This window comes from Vicugna pacos, chromosome 12 (assembly GCF_048564905.1).
Source record: "Vicugna pacos chromosome 12, VicPac4, whole genome shotgun sequence".
Lineage (NCBI taxonomy): Eukaryota > Metazoa > Chordata > Mammalia > Artiodactyla > Camelidae > Vicugna > Vicugna pacos.
In genome coordinates this window covers 48,924,050-48,945,611 of record NC_132998.1, presented here as the reverse complement: position 1 = coordinate 48,945,611, position 21,562 = coordinate 48,924,050, and the positions used below count along the sequence as shown (strand labels likewise).

The 21,562-nt window shown below is 35.0% G+C and overlaps 1 protein-coding gene across 11 annotated transcripts in view; it reads right to left on the bottom strand.

Annotated features, from left to right (window-relative positions):
- The window catches only part of OSBPL8 (oxysterol binding protein like 8), a 133,182-nt gene that overhangs the window by 108,420 nt on the left and 3,200 nt on the right, over positions 1 to 21,562 (bottom strand). For 7 of the 11 annotated variants that reach the window (XM_072973358.1, XM_072973359.1, XM_072973360.1 and 4 more), the window contains one exon: positions 20,093 to 20,205. The exons of the other annotated variants lie outside the window; for them this stretch is intronic. In XM_072973358.1, the coding sequence (XP_072829459.1) occupies positions 20,093 to 20,094 (2 nt within the window). In that variant the 5' untranslated portion in view covers positions 20,095 to 20,205. The remainder of the gene's footprint in view (positions 1 to 20,092; positions 20,206 to 21,562) is intronic. 11 annotated transcript variants of the gene reach the window in all.

The following is a 21,562-nucleotide window of genomic DNA, read 5'->3' as shown; positions in this document are numbered from 1 at the left end:
GGTTTTTTTAACCTGTCCACAACCACTTCCCCTTCCTGAGATAATACACATCTTGATCTTCCTTTAAGGAAAACATCCTCTTCCAAAGTATGTAATTGGTGCCCCACCCTTTCCCAACAAAAAGCAGGCAATAAATCCAAGCCAAGCCAATCAGTCCCTATCTGTATCACTCGCTGAAAAATGTGAATCATAAACAGTGATCACATGAATGGAAAATCAATTAAAGAACTGTCGATCCTAACGGAGTCTCTATAAAGACTATCCAATGCTTCCTGCTCTCTAGATCTCTGGAACTGCTCAAGTGTCTGTTTTTTCTAAAACTTAGTTTTTCAGCTTTAATTCAATAGTATAAGCTTATCATTCCAGTGATTTAAGTTAGCTAAAGAACTCTAAGTGGACACAGATACTATTTCAGCCACTTATAACCAAAATATGTGACATTTGAATAATAAAACAAAATGAAAGTTAACTTCAAAATATTTTAAATGAATTTATAAAAGTGAAATCAACGTCAGACCTAGAACATAAGACACCAGAAAACTACCATAGAAAACACAACAGTGTGATATTCACCCTTATGTTTCTGACTAGGTGCTTTAACTTCATTAAATAAGATCTGTCATATAAACATCATGCAAGCTCAGGTTTTTATCAGAATCATAAGGAGAAAAAATTGTGTTTAATCAGAAATGTGATCTCTACCTCAATTTTTGTTTGGCTCTTACTATCCAAGGTGCTTCCTCTGGAGCTCCTGCTTCATATCTTTCACCCACTATGAAATGAAAGATTTGTGGTCAACTGCATGATTAGTACTAAGAGGAGAAACATACCTAAAAATATCTACTCAAGCAGCTGACTGACACTTGTCCAACTGATCTTGTAATCTACTGCAGTCTTTATGGACAAGTACAGGAAGGGACACAAACTGATGACAAACCCATCTAAGGCCCTGGACCACAGTCAATCTATACCAACAACTGAAAAAGGGGAAGCTATTAACCTACCTCTACTTCATCACCTATCTGGTTTCTAAAATTTTAAGTTGTGTTAAGAGCAAAGCTAAGAAATGTCTTTCAGAGGAGAAATGTGATTTCAGTAGGAAGAAAAAATTCACATTTGTTTCTACCATGGCCTAGAACATTATTCACTAGAATTAAAACGCATAATCAAGATCCATCAACATTTCTGGTAAGCGAGAAGTGAAGAAATGGATACAAAATAAGCAGAAGATAAAATCCCTGTCCAGGAAAGCATACAATATAATTGGAAGAACCAAATATACACATGAAACATGCATTTTTTTTCTTCGTTTTTAAGTTGAAGTATAGTCAGTTTACAATGTTGTGGCAATTTCTGGTGTACAGCATAATATTCCAGTCATACATGTATATACATATATTCCTTTTCATATTCTTTTATAGTTTAGTATAAGATACTGAATACAGTTTCCTGTTCTATACAGAAGAAATTTGTTGTTCATCTATTTTATATATAGTAGTAAGTAACTAGAAATCTCAGACTCCCAATTTATTCCTTCCCATCCCCTTTTCCTCCTGATAACCATAAGCTTCTTTTCTATGTCTGTACTGTTTCTGTTTTGTAAATAAGTTCATTTGTGTCATTTTTTTTGGATTCTATATATGTGATATCATATGGTATTTTTTTTTCTCTTTCTGGCTTACTTCACTTAGTATGATGATATCCAGGTCCATCTATGTTGCTGCAAATGGCATTATTTTATTCTATTTTATGGCTGACTAGTATTTCATTGTATATACATATCACAACTTCTCTATCCAGTCATCTGTCGATGGACATGTCTTGCCTATTGCAAGTAGTGCTGCTATGAACACTGGGCTGTATGTATCTTTTCAAATTAGAGCTTCCTCCAGATATATGCCCATGAGTGAGATGGACTGCTGGATCATACAGTAAGTCTATTTTTAGTTTTTTAAGGACTCTCCATCCTGTTTTCCATACTGGCTGCACCAAACTATATTCCTGCCAACAGTGTAGCAGAGTTCCCTTTTCTCCACACCCTCTGCAGCATTTATTGTTTGTGGACTTTTTAATGATGGCTATTCTGGATGGTGTGAGGTGATACACCATTGTAGTTCTGATTTGCATTTCTCTGATAATTAACATATTGAGCATCTTTTCATGTGCCTATTGGCCATTTGTAGAAACATGTATTACTGATTAGACAAAAATCAATATGTAATTGAATATGTGTTACATTCACCATTTCTCCTATTATTTTTACTCTTAAGTAAGGTGAGGCGGCTTAAGAAAAGAAGGAAAATGAAAGCATCTGGGCACTGTCTTGAAATCAAGAATGGTATTCATTCACCCAGGATTTTGTACTTCCATTTACATGTAGTCAGAAACTAAATTAAATGCAATCTGTATCTAACACTTTTCTCAATTCAACATGTTCCCATTAAGCACACCCTATAGTTTTGGCAATTGCCATTAGATTTCTTCATATATTCATACAAAAGACTGCTTTAGACAAGGCTAGGATGCTTCTGTTAAAAAGAGACAGGAGAAGAAAAAGAAACAGAAAGTCTTAAAGTAATTGAAAAGTGTTACAATTTCATTTCCTGTCAAGTGTCAGATCTGGTATTTAAACCCATACGTGGCTTCTGGTACACACTTCTGGGGCTACAGCCCCAATTTACTGACCTTGTCAAAAACCATATAGAGGCACCAACAGAATGTAGAGCTGCTTACTATCAATAATAGTGAGACAAAGGAAGCACCCCAGTTGTTAATTCCTTCCAGTTAGCCGAAAGTAGTTAGCATCTTCCTTAATACAAACAACGTCTGCCTTGGAAAATACTAAGCACAAAGCCTCTGTTGGTGGCAACATATTTGAAACTAACAAAATCAAATGAAAAACAAAAATTAACAACACATACACAAACAGCAGTGAGGGCAAGGGAGTAAATTATGCGAAGATTTTTTTTCTATTTCCAAAATGATGTTGGATTGGGAGATTTACACTATCTCCAAAATTTATAAAAATAAAGTATAAGAGTATGGTATTGGTGTACCACATATGTATCAATGGAATAGAGCAGGAAGTCCAGAAATGGACCACACAAACGTGGTCAATTAATTTTTAACAAAAGTGCCAAGGGAAACCCAACAGGAAAGGGAAACATTTTCAATAAAACTAAGTATTAATTAAAATATAAAACCTTGGCTCTTAAACCAAACACAAAAATTAACTCAAAATGAATCACAGACCTAAATAAAAAGCCAACACTATAAAACTTATAGAATAAAACATGAGAGAAAATCTTGACAGCTTTGGAGTAGGCAAAAATTTTTTAGGAGTTGTGTGAAAACACAAACAATGAAAGAAAAAATTGATATGCTAAATTTGATAAAAATTAAAAGCTTCTCATCTTCAAAAACAGTTAAGGAAATGAAATGGCAAGCCACAGACTGGGAGAAAATATGCATAATACATCTATCTGACGAACTAGGATCCTGACTATATAAAGAACTTTTAAAAGTCAATAAGAAGAAAATACAGTTTTTAAAGACATAAGATTTTTTAATATTTACCAAAAAAAGATACAAATGATCACTAAGCCCATGAAAAGGTGTTCAATACCACTGGTCATCAATGAAATACAGACAAAAAAACAAGAGACATTACTATATAACCACTAGAATGACTAAAAAATGTTAAACTGACAATATAAATGTTGATGAGGATGGGGAGCAACTGGAGCTCTCATACATTGTTAGTGGGAATACAAAAGAGTACAGCCACTTCTAGACAGTTACACAGAGAAAAGGGAAACATGTCCACTGAAAGATTTGTACATGGATTTTTCCGAGTAGCTTTATTCTCATCAGCCAAAATCTAGAAACAAGTCAAATTATCTAACAACAGGTGAATGGCTAAACAAAGTGTGGTATATTTATTCTATATAATCGAATACTATCTAGCAATAAAGCAATCTCAAAAGCATACTGAGCAAAAAAAGCCAGACAAAAGCATATATTCTATTCTTCCATTTGTGAAATTCTAGAACAAACAAAAACAATCCATAGTGGACAGAATGCAGACCAGCTATTACCTGGGAGAGAGTGGGGAACAAGAGACATTAAGTGGGAAAGGGCAGAAGGGATTTGGAGGACTGACGAAAATGCTCTATATCTTGACTGTAGTGGTTGTTACATGGGTGTATAAATTTGTCAAAATGCAAATTATATACTTTAAATGGGTGTATTTTATTCTATGTAAATTATACTTGAATGAAAAATATTTTAAGTGGTAGATTGATAGGTTAAGTGGTACAGAACAAGAAGGGAAAGGTTACAGAAACAGAGAAAAGCAGAATGACTTTGTAAAACACAGTAATTTTTTTTAAATCATGAAAAAAGTTCAGTTTTTGGCACAACTAAAACTAGGGATGTAACAAGGAATTTATTTAATTTCATCTGTAAAATGGGAATAACTCACAGGATAGCCATGAAAATTAAATGATATATCACAGAAACACAATTCAGATTAGTTGAATCTACAGCTAGCCATGTTAAGTGTTAAGGTGAAACCGAGAAAATCAGTAATAGTTACATGGAGTCAAGCGTTTCTACAGGAAAGTATTTTCAATGCCAGTTTTAAAAGGAGAACAGAAAGTGGATAAAACAATGCAGGTGGAGGGAATGGTAATGCCAAGAAGAACGGAGGCAGAAAGGAGCAAGTCGTGTGTAGGAGATGGCAAATTTAGAGTGCCTGTGGCAGCAAGTCCATATACGCGAGTGACAAAAAACCCAGGGTGATTTTCCCATCTGATGCAAATATTCATTTAGATTTTACAGTAGAATCCAGAATAGAAACTTCAACCTGTTGATGCTATGGTATAAAATAAATATATTCAACTATTTAAAATAGGAAAAAAGAAAAACTTCTCTGAGAAAATATGAATACTCACAACCATCAGCTTCAGTCTCTTGGAGGTTAGCCATAGTTCTTCCAAAGGAAAAATAATTATTAAAATGCAATTATAGAAGCAACATATGGACTTGCTGTGCAGCTGTCACTGTGCTCTTGAAATTATGAAAGCTTTCATGCTTCCTAGAATCTGAATTCTTTAAGTGATTGTTATTTTGGAAAACGATATAAAACAAAATCTCCCTCCAAAACTACCAACTACAAGAATTAACTCACGGCATACTAGATATCAGAATGCTATAATTATATTTCAAGAGACCTAATATGACCAAGATCAGAATTCTTGGGTATTTATAACTTTGAAGTATTTTTACATGTATATGTTTAAAAGTATGTAATAAAAGAAAGCAGGGTTTGTATTCTTATGTATTTAACTTAAATATTTATTAAGATTTTATGTATGTGGCAGAATAATTCCTTTCTATATTTTATACACAGAACAGAAAAGTTATCTTTTCAATGCTTTGTATCTGTGAAGACACAGCCAAAATCGTAATATTTTGAGACAATTTAGTTGCCAGAATGAGAGAACTGTTCAGAAAAGCAGAATGAGAATGAGATGCATGAGAGATATAGTATTAAAGGGCAACATGCTGACCTTTAAACAGACTAGTAGCAATATAGCTATGGTGAGGACAACGAGGCAACATGATTAAATTAACTCGAATCTCTTATTGAGCAAGGATGTCATATAGTGACAGTCAGCTAACAAACAAGGTTTTATCTGTTTCACCTACATCAGAGCAATAACCAGTTAAAGGCCTTGGCCCAGAGTGTTAAATGTAGAGACTAAAAAAATGATCTTATCTACTTTTACTTCCTTGGGCCCATATGTTACATATCAAAAACAGATGAAGGATTCATGAACACATAAAAAATTATTGATAAATCATTCAGAATCACAAATTCTTTTCTCTTTAAAATTTACTTTTCATGATGACAGTATTTTATATTATAAAATATTTTGCAAAGCATTTCCTATATGCATACTAGAAAAAGGAAGTTCCTATTTTAAGAAATATAAATTAGAAAAATTTTAATAATATTAGCAATAAAATATTAGTTAAGACCCACCACTGTTTTTTGTGTTTGCTTTTTGTTGAAAGGAGATTCAGGGAGACTGATACTGTTAAAGATTATTTATTGTTTTTAAAACGAGAATTGTGAAACTTTGAAAATTAAACACATTCAAACAGTCCCTTTAAGTATAGTTCAAAGGTTTTTATCTTTGTAAATAAACTTATTTTTATTTAGAGATGGGAAATCTGTCCATGGTGCATCTGACTTACTGAGATCAGAGAAGAGGTTCAAAATTTAAAAGAATAAAGTCTCTTATAAGAAGCCCTTCTTAGGCCACTATTAGATAAGTGAAGGGGAAAAAAATTATTCTGAATCTCTTGCTTAGAGTGTGAAGTATATTTTGGGCCATTCACATTTCAATCATGCCAGGCAACAGCCACGTACATAGGAAAAATAAATTTAAACTAAAACTCTCCGGGCAAGCCACTGTTGGGAGTCATTAGTTTTCTCAATTATTCTCCTTTATACTATTTGTGACTCTGCGTTAATAAAATTCTATTTGGAAAAATATAGCTAATTTTTTTAAGTTTAAGCAAAAAAATCAAACGAAAATGGCAGAGAAATTCAAAATATATAGACGTAGCAAGACTATATTAGAAAAATACAAGCCAAAGATTAGGAATAAAAGTCCATAAAAGCTTAACTGACAAAGAACACTATGGATAAAAAAAGAAAACAATTAAAAACATATAAAAAATAAAATAAAATAAAATAAAAAACTTAAGATACTGAAAGCAAGAAAACAAAAACCATCTTTTCATAATGTAATATTAATAAGAATACAGCAATGCTAATTCAAAAGCTGAATGCCTTCACTCAGAAATTCTTCAAACTAAGACTGTTTTGCCTTCTCAAGTTTTTCATAAAGATTTTACTTGGCAAATAATCGCAAAGTAGAAAGCCAAAGAGCAGACAACACAGCATAGTTCCTGGTCTCATACCAATGGCTCCTTTCCCTAGTGCCCTGGCTTTTCCAAGACTCTTAAGTGAGAAGATGACACAATTCCTTAAAGAATGCTGAGCAGGCTGTAAGTTCCATTTGTCTTATCTCCCACGAGTAATCAACTGGTAAGACCAAACATAGACCCAGACAGACCCACCCACATCCCACATCCCCCCAAAAGGGGTGTGAATTTGCAGTCAAAATGTAATGAGCTATAAGAAAGGTTTTTTTTAAAGGGGCCAGCACTATCCTAAAAGCAGCAGGTATGCCTACTGAGTACTCTAGTAAGTGATACGAAATCATCTTTTTGAATCTTGTTTCTAAATTCCTTCCACCCCCTGCCCTTTTGTGTTTTTAATTTGGCAAGAAATTATCCCTTTAGGCATTCACAGGTGGGTTAAGATAATCACTTTCTATATAAAATTCAAGGAAATGTCTGCCTTTTTAAATGCTGGAATTCTAAATAAATTTTAGAGCTATTAGAAATCTTCAAATCACCCACTCATCACCTCTAAATTCTACAGATGGACAAACTAAATATGGAGGATTAAGTGACTTGCCCAAGATCATGGAGCAAAAAGAGACCAGAACCCAAGTCTCATAAGTCTCAGTTTAGTGTTATAAGAACAAAATACAAATTCAATGGGAGGAATTATTAGGATTCAACCTTTTACTTTAGTATGAACTGACTGGTGAAGAAAACTTTAAAATTAACACTACATCCCAGTTCTGCTTTTAAAAAAAAATTATATATATACATAAAGAGAGAGAAGTGGGGAGGGATGGAGAGAGGAACAGAAGAATATCTGGAAGAATAACATCAGACTGGTAATCAGCAAGCTATTTGGAACATTAAGTGGGATCTAGCGGCAAAAGAAACTAACTTTATGAGTTTCTATAGCTGTTGAATTTTACAGTGAGCATATGTTGATGTAATATCGTGTTTTTTCTTTTAAAAAACTTAGACAAATAAATACTTCATCCAGAAGAGAAAACGCATCTCAAAATGGCTTAAGTCTCACTCTCCCTCTCCCCCCTCCCTTCCCTGTGTGTGTGCACACACCTGCACACTGACACACACACAAACACACACAACTCAAAAGATACTATTTTGTAATTGGGTTGACTTTGAAATTATCTTAATTTGGCTTCACACTAAATGGGGTCTTCCTCAAGAATAGCCTAACATTAACATGCTAGGATAATTCTAACAAGCTAGGGCAATTAAAGAAATTAAAAGTCTGAATTTCAATTATAAAATGCATTTAAAGAATTTTCCTTTAGATACATAACAGCAATAGAAGGTGAATTAATGTATTTGTAATAAATAAGAATATTGTAGCTTAAAATTATTTTTATATAAATGCATACTGCTAATGTAGTTTTCAATCATGTTAAAAAAAAAAACAGCATTCCTGGTAGGCTAAACATCCCTCCTACATCCCTCCCATAAGTTTATTATTACACTATGGCATTCCTTGCAAAATGGTAAAGACAATGGTAAACTTGAGCTCAGTCCTCTATGTAAATTATGAATTTCAAAATCAAGAGGTCCAAACAATGAGATTTTATATATTTCTCAATGGAATCTTATGCTGATTAGCACCCATCAAGATTATTTACTCTCATTTCCCATAATTTGGAATAATAAATATCCGTCCAAAGAGTAAGGGATGTTTTAAATGAGTAAATTGTATTTTCTTCACTCCTCTCTCCATTTCCTTCTCAGCCCATTGAAATCTGGTGCCTATGTCTGTAATTTCACTACAATTACTCACACAAAGATCCTTCACGCTAAATGTAATGCTTCCTTTGCCAAACCCTTTTTCAAAGATCCTCCTGACTTTCTAGTCTCTCTAACCAATTCTTTTCTGATTCTTTCACAAGCAACCCTCACTCTGCACAGGACTTGGACACTGAAGTGTCTCAGGGTTTTATGTCATTAGAGTCTCTTCTCCTTCTCTCATTTTCAACTACCACCTGCATGCAGTTACTCCCTACTCATGTAACCAACCTAGAACTCTCTCCTACATCAAAATCATATATCCAATGACCTGCAGCAGAGGTTCAAAAGCTTTAGGAAGCATCAGAATTACCTGGAAGGCTTGTTCAAAATCAGACTGCTTAGTTCTACCCACAAAGCTCCTTATTCAGTAGGTTTAGGTAGAACCCAAGAATCTGCATTTCTAATAAGTTCCCAGATGACATACTTCGAGCACCACTGGCCTACAGGATTCCCCCTTGGATAAGCCATAGGTACCTTAATATCAACACAACCCAATAGGTCTCCCAGCATCTTCCCTGGTCACCTCCAAACCATTCTTTACAGAGCATTCGGAGGATCATTCTAAACTTGATCATTACACAAGCCTTTGTTTAAAATATTCTAATGGTTTCCAAAGGACCTTAAGACAAAAATCAAAATCCTTAACATGGTCTAGCAAGCCTCACACAACCCGGTCCTTACCTACGGTGCCACGCTGCTATCACTTTCAATTTTTTTTAAGCTCCAGTCAGAGTGGACTCTTTCAGTTCCTAGCAAAAGCCAAGTTTCTTGCTCTTTCAGGATATTTAAACAAGATGTTCTGCCAGAAATATTCTTTTTTCCCTTAGCTTAAGTCACTTTCCTTGGCTTCCCTCCCCTACTAACTCAGCAAAATCATCTATCATTCTCTATTTCCTCCTCTTAGCACTGTCTGCAATGGTGATTACACAGTGAATTACACAATTAGTAGTTTATGGTCCATTCCCTATCCTTCCCACACACACAAACTCAAAGAGGTCACATGTCTATCTAGTTCCCACTGAATTTTCAGGCCCTTCCCTAGCGACTTGCACTCAAATATCTGTTGAATTAAACATCTTGCAACATTAAATTATTTAGAAACTTCAAAAGAAAAAGTATTACTAAAAAGGGAACTAGAGGTTTTTTCTAGTATCCTTTAGTATTCACAAATAAGGAAGCTTCACTAAGCTCTACTATCAGGGAGTTTAAATCAAGAAAAATAATACCTTCAGGAGATAAAATGAAATCTTCCTATCACAAGCTCCTCTGCAACAAGATATACAGGTATATTATTGCTCATTGTCTGGACCAAATAGAGTACAGCACTGATGTTCGAAAGCCATTCAATAATACATGTTTATAATGCAGCCTAGTATAACTTTTGCAAAAAAAAGTCAATTCATATGTAAACCTGCATCAAAGCATATACTCAGGCTTCGCAACAGAAGTGATTTTAGTTCATGCCAGGAAATGGGATAAGGTAGATGCCTGGAATTAAACCTAAACACAAATAACCACAAACTGCATAATAAATACAAATATAACCAAGAATTAAACTATTATGCAAACAAACATTCTATAGATTCTGACCTCCTTTAATGGAAAGAATACCTGCCATGTATAATTCATTCACCAACTCTTTTTCTCTGAAGCACATGCTAAATCAGCAAAGCACTGGCCCAGGTGGCACACAGAAAACAGGTACAACTATATTAAGATGTAACTTTAACTAAGGTAGCAGAATTTGCATCCACATAAATGTTATCTCCATTCAGAGTGATCATTTTTAGAAACCATTTCAACTTGCCATCATACAAAACAATTTTGGAACTCCTCTCTTCTAATCACTTCCTATGCTACCCTATAAATGACACAAGAATAAAAGGTTTCATCCTTTTGGTCACTGATTATTTTTAACTAAAAATGGCATTTCTCATTTTGATCACTAATTTTATGTAGAAGACCCAGTTCAGAATGACTTTTTCCATATATCAAATCCACTCTCAAGAGATGTCATTCATCACCATAGAATATAGGTAAAAGAAGGAGGTTGAAGGCATTAAAGAAATGCCAAAAGAATAGTTTCAAAGGTGTTTTTGAACAACAGTGACATTGCTGAAATAAATTCAAGATAACTCTGAACACATCATTTATCTCTTAGACATATAAGTTTTAATATATTTATTTAAAAACTGGTCACATTTCTACTCTGGGTCCAACTCATAGATAGGACTAACCCCTGACTTCTGGGTTTCCTGAATAATAGGTGATATAATGCAAAAGCACATTTACTATAAAGTACAGATTAAGAAATGGAACAAATTTTAAGAATAAAATCTGGTAGTCTACTCTAACTACATGGCTTGGGGAGTATCCTAAAAAGAACATGGCTGTAAAATGAGATAGGCCAAGGTTCAACTTCTTGCTTGGCTCCTTAGTAGCTACATGACTGAGCATATTATTTGAACAAGTCTGCATGACATCAATAATTCTATCTGTAAATTTGGTAAAATACCATCTATTTCAGAGCTATTATAAGAATTATACTACCTATTATGATATTGGAATTCTAGCCCCTAACATGTTCAAGGAATCCTCAAAAGAACCTAAGAGGCTATCTGTTCCAAATTCTCCATTTTACTAAGACCTGAAGAGACTAAGTGGCTTGCCAAGGTCACAAAGTTACTTAGTAGGAAAGACAATACTTCTGGCAGGTTTCTTATTTTCCCAGTGCATCCATTTACTCTGTCAGTTGGTGGTTGTAATGCTAGGTTGCACAAGTCTGTGACACAGGGTCTCAAAGAGGGTTTCTGAGACAGTGATAAAGCAAGGCCTCTTAAGGAGTGTTTGCAAATATGTCACTGGCAATCATGTACTACTAATAATTTAGTCCTATATATTAAACGTCTCTCCTGGATTTTAAGCCTTTGTTTTTAAAGGTAGATATTTTACATTAAAGTTAAAACTACCTCATTCTACATAAATTTTCACTGTCTTCCTGAAAGGTTCTTTTCCAAGGAAAATATGAACTTTGTTTTAAATCAAGATACTAAAAAAAGAGTGGCTGTTTTTCTCATTAGGCACAGTAACTGGTTATAATACACCAAAAAAGAGTTACCCCAGTTTCCTACAAGTAAATTCACACCAGTATTTAAGCTGAGAGTTCTTTATTGAGGATCAAGGCTTGAAATGCAAGATCTAAAGTTAATTTAAGATAACCTCAAAGAATATTATTACTGATTTTCTTATTCAATCCTAAAAGCAATTTCTTCACATTTTGATATAAATTAAGAATGGCTTTCCATTTTGGGCATGAAAGAAAGATGAGTGTCTAAGTGCCTAACTCTGGCCTAGATGGTTCTGGGGTTTGAATTCGAGGTATAAATTACTATAACCAAAGTACTCATCATCTTTAATTTATTGCATAAGTAATCAAAACACATAATTACACTTCCACATGCCAGTTTCAAAAAGGATCTATAAGAACCAACACAATTTTTAATATTTGAATTAAAAATGACTACTAAAAATGAGAAACACTGAAAATAAGTCATAATGAAAAACTGTTCTTAAAAGAAAACTGATCAATATGGTGGCAATAAAAAAAATTCTTAGAGAATACCCAAAAATTTTTTCTGAATTTAATTAAAATTATATTTTATCTCATAGCCACAAAATGTATCACTGATTAATTTCAACTTATAAGTTTGAAGAGGCTAATTACTATTTATTGTAAATTAAGAAGTCCTAAAAGATAATGAAATAAGACCTTGCTAGTTAAAATGTTAAATATGTTAAGCTATCAACCTCTTAAACGAGTCTCTGCTTTCACAGAGGAATTTTTTCTAGTAGTGAGAGGCTATTTTTTTTTTAATTCCTACACCCTAATCACAAATTCTTGGGAAAATAAAGATATAAAAACCATAATTTCCCAAATGATCAAACTTTTGAAAATAGTCAAAATACTATCTATATAATGCTGAAGATTCTATTTTAAAGTTTCAGGAACAGTACGAAAAAATATCAAAATTATAAACACAATAGAAGCAATAAAGGATAAAGGAGCCAGTCAAGAAGGAAAGAAATTACGACAGGTATCTGAAAGGGAAAATGCTTAGAATACATGAAAAAGGTAAATCAAGAGACATATAGCCACTATCTAATTGAATCCCTGGATTCTAACACCAAGAGTTTCATACAATATGGAGAAAGTTCAGAAAATAATCAGTAAATATATGTCTACTATATTAGGGAATATTTTAAAACTTTGACTTCCCCTACATTGGGCAAATAAAGAAACTGCAAAAGAGCGAATTTCTCTTCTAAGCTACTTTAAATTTCAAATAAGTATTTACTATGTAGGTTATACAATATTTTACATAATCAGGCCAAATCTAGGGGTTTAAGCCTTCCAAATCACAACCTTCCTGACAGGATTTCAACTTCAAAGTAATCAGCATTGTTAAAATCTGAATTATATAAACTTCTGATTGCAAAAGAATTATATATAACGCCAGTCATTAAAGACCCACATCCCAGCAGTCAAAACCATAACTATAGAAGGAAAAATTACAAAAATCTCATGAGAGAAGGACTGAACAAGAGTAACAGGGAAATGCAGCAATATCAAAGAAGAGAGGAGAAACAGATTAATTTAAATTTGCTTGCCCAGGATATATTACAATCCATCAATTTAGCTGAAGATTCAGGAAAGGAGGCTGGGAAATAAAAAAGAGAATAAGGTACATAAAATGTAAAACAATGCTGGGAAATTATTTTGGGTATAAAATGAAAGAAAGAGATGAAAATTAAGGCCTTCAATAAACCAGCAAGGCAATCTAAGCTCAACATTTAAAGTACCAAAGATAATCATGTAAAAGAGAAGGAAAAGTAATAAAGAAAAACATCAATAACTAAGGAACCAAAGTAGCTGTAACAATTAAGGCAGAGAAGTAAATGAAAAAGAGCAACACCTCACCTGCCTGGACACAACTGAGAAACAGAAAATAAGTAATGAACAATGAAAAGATCACAAGAGCCTGGGCTTACAGCTGATATACCATTCTCTGGAACAAAGTCACTATTTTATGCACAATTCGAAACGGTCTCATTTAGTTTCCAAGTAACAAAGTAGAAATGGCAAGAGAATCGTAACAAGATGTACAAGTTGGGGTAGGTGACAACAGAAAAGAAAACAGAAAAACTAGGAAGCAAACAAGAATTCAAAAAGATTACAAATTTTAGGACCAACTAGCATAAAGGTACAAACACCTACACAAATCAACAGTGAAGAAATATCACTGTATTTCAACACAATAACATGATTACAATTTCTATGAATAAACCTATATTAACAACAACAACAATAAAGTTCAATAGTTCTGTATCTTCTATTTAAAAAGCTAGGAAAGGTCTCCAATAAAAGATAAGAGACTGAACATAAAATCTCCCTCCAGTTATTCCAGATATCCCACTGAAATAAAAGCAATTCATACAGGAAAAAAATGAAACCATAAGAACAAAGAAATTAAAAGTGGGGATAGAGTAGAGAGGGAAATCAACAAATTTCTGAAAGATGAAAGTAGATGTAAGGTTAATCGATACAGCAAGCACAGGAAGCCACAACCTCATTATACCCTTTAAGAGTGATGCAAAAGGCTGGGAACCAGTTCAATTCTAACAGAACCCCAGAGAGGCATGATTGCAAAGTAAATGGTTCAGCAAATGATGGGAATAAATAGTGGGGCTAAAAACAGGAGAATGATACATTACTTGACAAACTGTACAAGGGACAACTACATTTCCCATCTCCCACCTCCAAGGAGCACCTAAACAACTGGCATTTACTCCCAGGCAAAAAGACAGTCAGCTTTTCTCTAAAGACAGTGAATAACTGTCTAGGGACAGCGAAGCGGGGATGCTGGTACAGAGTAATAAACCCTCCTTATCTGGCATTTAGAGGGCCCACAGCCTGGAAGCAGGCTCCCCGCCCTTACCCTAAAATGTTTGCCAGTAGATGGGCCCTATCCTATACTATCCTGCCCCCAAAGTGCTGTGCCCAAAATTCTTACTCCAAGGTAAAACCTAAACAGGGAAAACAACCAAACATCACCAGGCATACAAGAAAAACAAAGCATGAAAAAAAAAAAAAAAAGATTACAAAAACTGACCAGAAAGGAAAAGGAAATAATTAAGGAGACACAAATATCTTTTAAAAATCTACTTTCCATATTCTGAGACTAAACACAGTATTACAACATAAAACAAGAAAAGAATGGTAGAAAAAGAGAACAAGAAAATTCATAGATTACCACCCTCCTCAAAAAATCAGTCAAAAACCTAGGGGGGAAAAAAAACCCTGACCACAGAGCAAAGAGAATCACAAAATATTACAGTAAAAATGAGATGAGGATCAGTCTCACTGACCAGAGAGAAAACATTTGCCCCCTTTTAAAGAATGGACAAGCAAACAAGAAAATGAAGAGAGGAAAACATCAAAGACAGAAGAAAATTTCTTAGAGTTGAAGAATCTGATTCAAGAATAAGGGCAACTGAGTACCCAGAAAAAATAACCAAAACAAAACAAAAATAACTTGTATACCTCATTATGACTTTGTAGCACAAAGATAAAAGAGAAGATCCTAAAAGTTTTCAGACAGAAGGAAGAACAAATCACCTTAAAAAGATAGTAAATTAGATGACATATGACTTCTAATCAGCATCCCTGGAAGGTGGCAGACAACCAAGCAATGCTTTCAGAGTTCCAAAGGAAAATTATGTACAACCTACAACACTGCACCCAAACTATCAGTCAAATATGAGAACAAAATGAAGACATTTCTGTACATAGAATAATTCCGAAAATTTGCCTCTCAAAACAACTTTTTTGGGAAGTTACTTGAAGATGTACTCCAGAAAAAAGATCAAATAAATTTAGTAAAAAAAAAAGAAGAAGATCTATAATAGAATAGATCCAATTCAAGAGGACAGTGAAAGGAAGTTTCAGAAAGAGACCTAAAAGGCAACTAGTCCAAGTTGAAGCAGAATTACAGGCAACTCCAGATAAATAAATAAGGAACACAGTACAACAGACAGTATGCTGAAGAGCTGGGAGGGGTAGGGGTTAGTGGGTGGGGAGACTATGATAAAAGCATACAGTACAAAAAAGGGGGGCCATTAGAAACACCAAGAAAACGGGAAGTCATGCCCATTGTTTTTAATTCAATGGCTAGATTTTAAGCAACTGATAAAATAAATAAAATAAAATCCACTGAACCTTGATGGTATCAAGGAATTTTTCTTCAAGTGCCCCAAGGTCTGCTTAATAGGATCTGTGGAAGAGAAATCATAATCATACTACCTGGCCTAGCATTAAATAATATTCACATAGTCATAATATCAAAACTACTGGTTTTCATCATTTAGAGAGAACCTATAGACATACGGGCATGACAGCTGGGGTTGGGACGATGGAGGAAATATGTTTAGCTAGGCAAGGAGTATAGCCACCAGTTCAGAAGGAAAAGGAAAGAACAAAAGAAAAAATAGAAAATCCAGACAATCTCTAAGCTGATAAATTAACAGACATGTAGATCAACATTCAATAGAAACTAGTGTTTCACACACACAAAAAAATAGCTTCCTCTGTTGCATATTCATAAACCTCCCCCATGAATTCTACTCATCTTCTAAGAGGAGAAAAAGTCCTTTGATTAAAGATAAGTTTCTTTCAGTTTAAAATAATTTCTTTCAGGGTAACTCAGTTTTTAAGGCAGTGGTTCTCTGCTGGGGTTGATTTTCCCCCCCAGGGGACATTTGGCAATGTCCAGAGATATTTTGAGTCATACAATTAGGGGAGATGCTACTGACATCTAATGGGTAATGGGGAGGGATGCTGCTCTACAGTCTACAACGCACAGGGCAGCCCCCACCACAACAAAGAATCATCCAGCCCAAACTGTAAAGAGAGCCAAGTTAGAGAAACCCTGGACACAGAGGAAAGCTTTCGTGGGCACAGGGAATGTTATGACTCGTCTGAATGTAGACCCATGGACTGCCCTCTGGGTCCTCATGGGCCTCGGAGGTTTGATAGGGTCATAATGGTATCATACGCAGATCAGTATGTTGGAACAGCACCCAGTGGATCTCTGAACTTGGCCCCACCTCAGCTCCTGCTGGTATGGATATTCTTAGGGCCTCAATTATCTCTTCTATGCAGCCCATGCAGCCCATGGTTAAGGCAACACTGGCTGCTTAGTAAATAAACCTCAAATTTTCAGTAACTTCACACATTAAAATGTCTCATTAAAATTACTGTCCATCATGAGCGCTCCTGTTTGCACAGGTGCACAGCTTTCTTCCACATGGTAATTTAGGGACTAGAGATCTCCCAATCCCTGGCTCTCCCACACACCCAAAGAACCCCAGCCTCTGCATCTGGCTCTTGGGCTGGAAAAGAGAAAGTGGAGAAAGACAGCTGCTTTTCTCCCACCACAACTCAAAAGCGACACCACCTCATTTCCATTCACATTCCACTGGTGAAGCCAGTCATGTGACCCCACCTAGCTGCAGGGAAGGAGGATGAGGAGAAAGGAGAGAATGACTGAGAAATATGTTCCCAGTTGAGGAGCCACGTCCCAGGGTTAACTGTACTACAGCAGGGGAGCACAAATTTTGGTGGGCGTTGAGCTGAACCTTCCACAGCTGCTCTCCCCACACTGTACTGCATGGTCCCTCCCCTCACAACAGCAGCCTCATGACAGGCTTGCTGGCTGGCTCTCACTCTGTTAACTTCTATTTCCTTCACTCAGATTATGCAAGAACTTCCAGATCTCTTTAATACCACCAAAGAACCACATGAAACTCACAAGGTGCATCTCTGGGCCTCACTTCGCCTAAAACACCACTTTCTCCCTCTGCAGTCATCCCATGTCAGCACAGGGCCGCGTGCATGGCAACAAGCCAGCTGAGTGGCTGGGCAGGTTCCAAATTTGGGCAGTCTGGCTCCAGGGCTGGTGCTCTTCTACATCTCCAGATTTCCAAAAGAATAGGTAGTCAGAGAGTCCTTCGGTCAATGAATCCACATTTTGGAAAACAGCCTAGGAACTATTACAAACTCCCTACTATGATGCACAGCACTGTTCCTTAGTTCTGGATTGCTGATCTTAAATGTCATTATAGTCAAAACAACAGGTAAAATTATACAGTAAGCAAAGCTCCTCTTCAGAAGTCCTTTATCCTACTCTGGGCTTGAACAATGCACACGTCCTCTAGTCCAAGGTTCCCACTGCATTACTCTTATCCACTAATGGATTTACTTTGACTGAACTGCTCTCTCTCCAAATACACCATACTCTCACCTCATCAAAATGTACCTACACAGATTCCATAATGTTCACAAGAGCCTGAGCCTTGCTCGTAAGAAGCTATGTAATCTGATAAACTACTCCTGCTAATAGTGGCATTTGGCGGCCAAAAAACAAGTTACTTTAATGGTGGAAATTTCAATAGGATAAATTTCAATTATATATATTTGTGACTCTCAAATATCGTCCATTAAAACCATCCATACCAAATCTGTACATCAGTCTTACTCTTTGAAAAAAACAGTTTTAATTTTAAAAATGTAACAAGTCACCTTAAAATACTGTATCTACTATGTTCTTAAAGTTCCAGGTTAGTCTGGAATTCCTTAGTAAGAAAACGGTAACTGAAAGAACAATAAAGAATTATTCAGTCTACTAAGTAAAAAACAGGATGTCAGTCAAATACATGTGAAATGTAAAAAAAATCAAGGCTATATGCCATCTTATTACAAATTGTATTTTGATCAAATCATAAAGTCAAAATAGACTGGAAAAGATCATAAAGGTCAAAACCTGTCACAAGAGGCAACTGCAAATAAACTACACAATGCAGTGCAATACAATGGTTAAAAGTGCAGGTTCTGAAGTCAAAGGTCAGGTTAAACCTTGAATTCAAATCCTTTTGGTAAGCTCCACCACCTGCTACTTAGCCTCCCCTGTGACTCAGGTTTAGTTCAAACCCCACTTCCACGGCCTACTACTACTTAACCTTTCAGTGCATGAGGTTTTAAAAAACGGACAAGAAAATAGCCTGATTTGGGGGCTCAATGTCAGGTACACATGTCAAGCACCTGATATATGGTTAGCAGTCAACATATATGTTATTATTACTGTTATTATTATTATTATTATTATTATTATTACCAACTACTCCTACTAAGATCCCTTCAGGCTATCAATCTCTCTTTGAATCTATCATGTTTTTGACAACTCCAAATCAAAAAATTTCTTCTTTTTATCTGAAAAGAGTCTTCAAGCTCAAAATCCATTTCTTTTTTTTCAGTCCTTTGTAAATACGGAAGATGGCAGGTAACTGGCTTATCATCTGAAGATTCACGGCTCTTTTTAGTCTTTTTATAATAAAATTCCCTTCCAAATACTATACAAAGAACAGACGGCTCCGTGGATTTAAGTAGTACAAAGAGTTCACAAAGAATAATGAAATTTTGAGATTCATAAAAGAACAAATAACTACTTGGACAAAAAGCTGAGAAAAGAAATGATGCAGAAGTCTATCTGCCTGCTCAAAAAATACTGAATTCTAAAATAAAGCACAGCAGGTAGCAATTCTACATGACTGCTTTACAGTCAACTCAGATCACTAAAAACATATGGAAGATATTTTTGGTATTTTTTTTCCTTAATAGCAGGAAACTGTCCTGCTTTTTCACAATGAACAGAGATCACATGACAGGCAAGTATAATTTCTTCAAAAACAAATTCTACAGAGAAGCCTAAAGGCTCAGATCTTTTCAGCTACACATATCCCTTAAAGCTTTACAAATTTGAGGCATCTAGCATTCCCTGCAGTTTGTAACATTAAGAAGTAACAAAATTAAGCCTCATTTCTATCAGAAAACATTATGCCTCACTGAAAGAAAACTAAGGGTCTAAAATTTTGATACTGATAAATTTAAAGGTAATACCATGAATCAAAGCAAAGGTCAAGTAGGTATTAGTATTTGTGATAAATGTACCAAAACATCTTTTAAAGATCTAAAGACAAAAAAAAAAGTTTTAAATAATTTAATGTTTATTGACTTCTATGTTTTAAGACATTGAGATGGGCATTTTCACATATATTATGTAATTTCATTCTCCCAACAATGGGATGGGATGAGGATTACTATCCTCCTTTCACAAATGAGAAAACTAAGACCCAGTGATTTGCCTAAGGATGCTTGTATAAGATGCCATCCGAAATCCAATTCAAATTTTCTCACATCCAGTTCAATGCTCTTGCTTTCCCTGTAACATTGTCACTTCCAAAACTCAGGCACTCTAAATTTTGGCTCTTTTAAAGTGTGGGAATCTTTTCACCTGGGAGAGGCAACAGCTGTGAGGGAAGAAGAAAAATTCTTCATAATGTTACCAAAAAAGACTCACTGTGCTTAATCTGACGTGACTACCCAGTCCAATTTAAATGCTTCGGTTCATGCTGTCTACTACTCTTAGAACACCTGCTTATCTTCAGATAGACAGCTTTCAACAAGACCTAACTGAAGAATGGCCTCTCCCAAGAACGTTCCCCAGATTAAATGACCTGCTACCCTCCTCGCAAGCCAACGTTGTCACCTCACTGTCTGTATCTAATTTGGACTACATTACCACAAACTCCTCTTGGTTCTCCAGTCATATATCTGGAACCACACTTTTTCATTCAATAACTACTAAGCATTTGGAGAGTCAATGGTGAGCAAAACAGACAAGGTCCTTGCTATCATGGAGCGCTTACATTGTTTCCAACTTAAACAAAAGTAAAAATAACAAAGGGTAGAAGAGTATGATGCCTCAGGACAAGGATTCCTTTCCTACAAGGTCTCTGAAGAAAACACTCTCCTTGCAAACTTGATAACATTTCTCAAGAAGGAAAAATCCCTTCTATTATGTGTTCCAGATGAGACCTTCACCTTCATGCCTTTTGAGCAGATATATGAGGGGGTGGTGACCAAGGTGCAAGGATAGATCTGAAATCTTTCAGGGGTTTCCTGAAAGAAAATACTGACATGAAATCTTCACACATTAGTTCAGACATCTCTTCCTGTGTCTCACCCACAAGAAAACTGTATTTCAATCTCCCTGTATGCAGCCATCTTCATTAATGAAGTATTCAGAGGCTTTTTAATTCAAGTTGTATTTATATATTATTTGTAGGTCATAGTCATAAGAATAAGGTAGGACCTATGTCTTCCACTTTTGAATCCCCCACTGCTCCAAAAGCATTGCTGTAAGTGTGCACAGCTTTAGAGTTTATAATATAAACATTAAAATATAACACTTCAGGTATTACTATTAGGATAAGGATTTTTCAAAATAATATTAGAAAACTACATCTAAGTATCAATTCCTTATTTTGTCACTCATGCTTCAACTCAAGCAACATGCTCTTAAAGAATTGTGTGTAAACCAAGTTTAAATATACTAAGAACATTCACTAGTTAAAAAAATTATGCAATTTGTCCTTTAAAAAGAAAGATCATTTGTAATGCAGATTTTGTCAGTTCATAATTCTATCACCTTTTTCTTAAATCAAAACTCAAAAGATAATTTCACTACACAGAATTGTATATTTATCCCCAAAGTGTATTTTAAGGTTTTGCAATTCAAAAGTGAACCTAGAAATCAGATATTGCCAAATTTATAGGTGCCATAAATGATTTGTAAGAAACATATTTGATTGCCTCTAAAATATA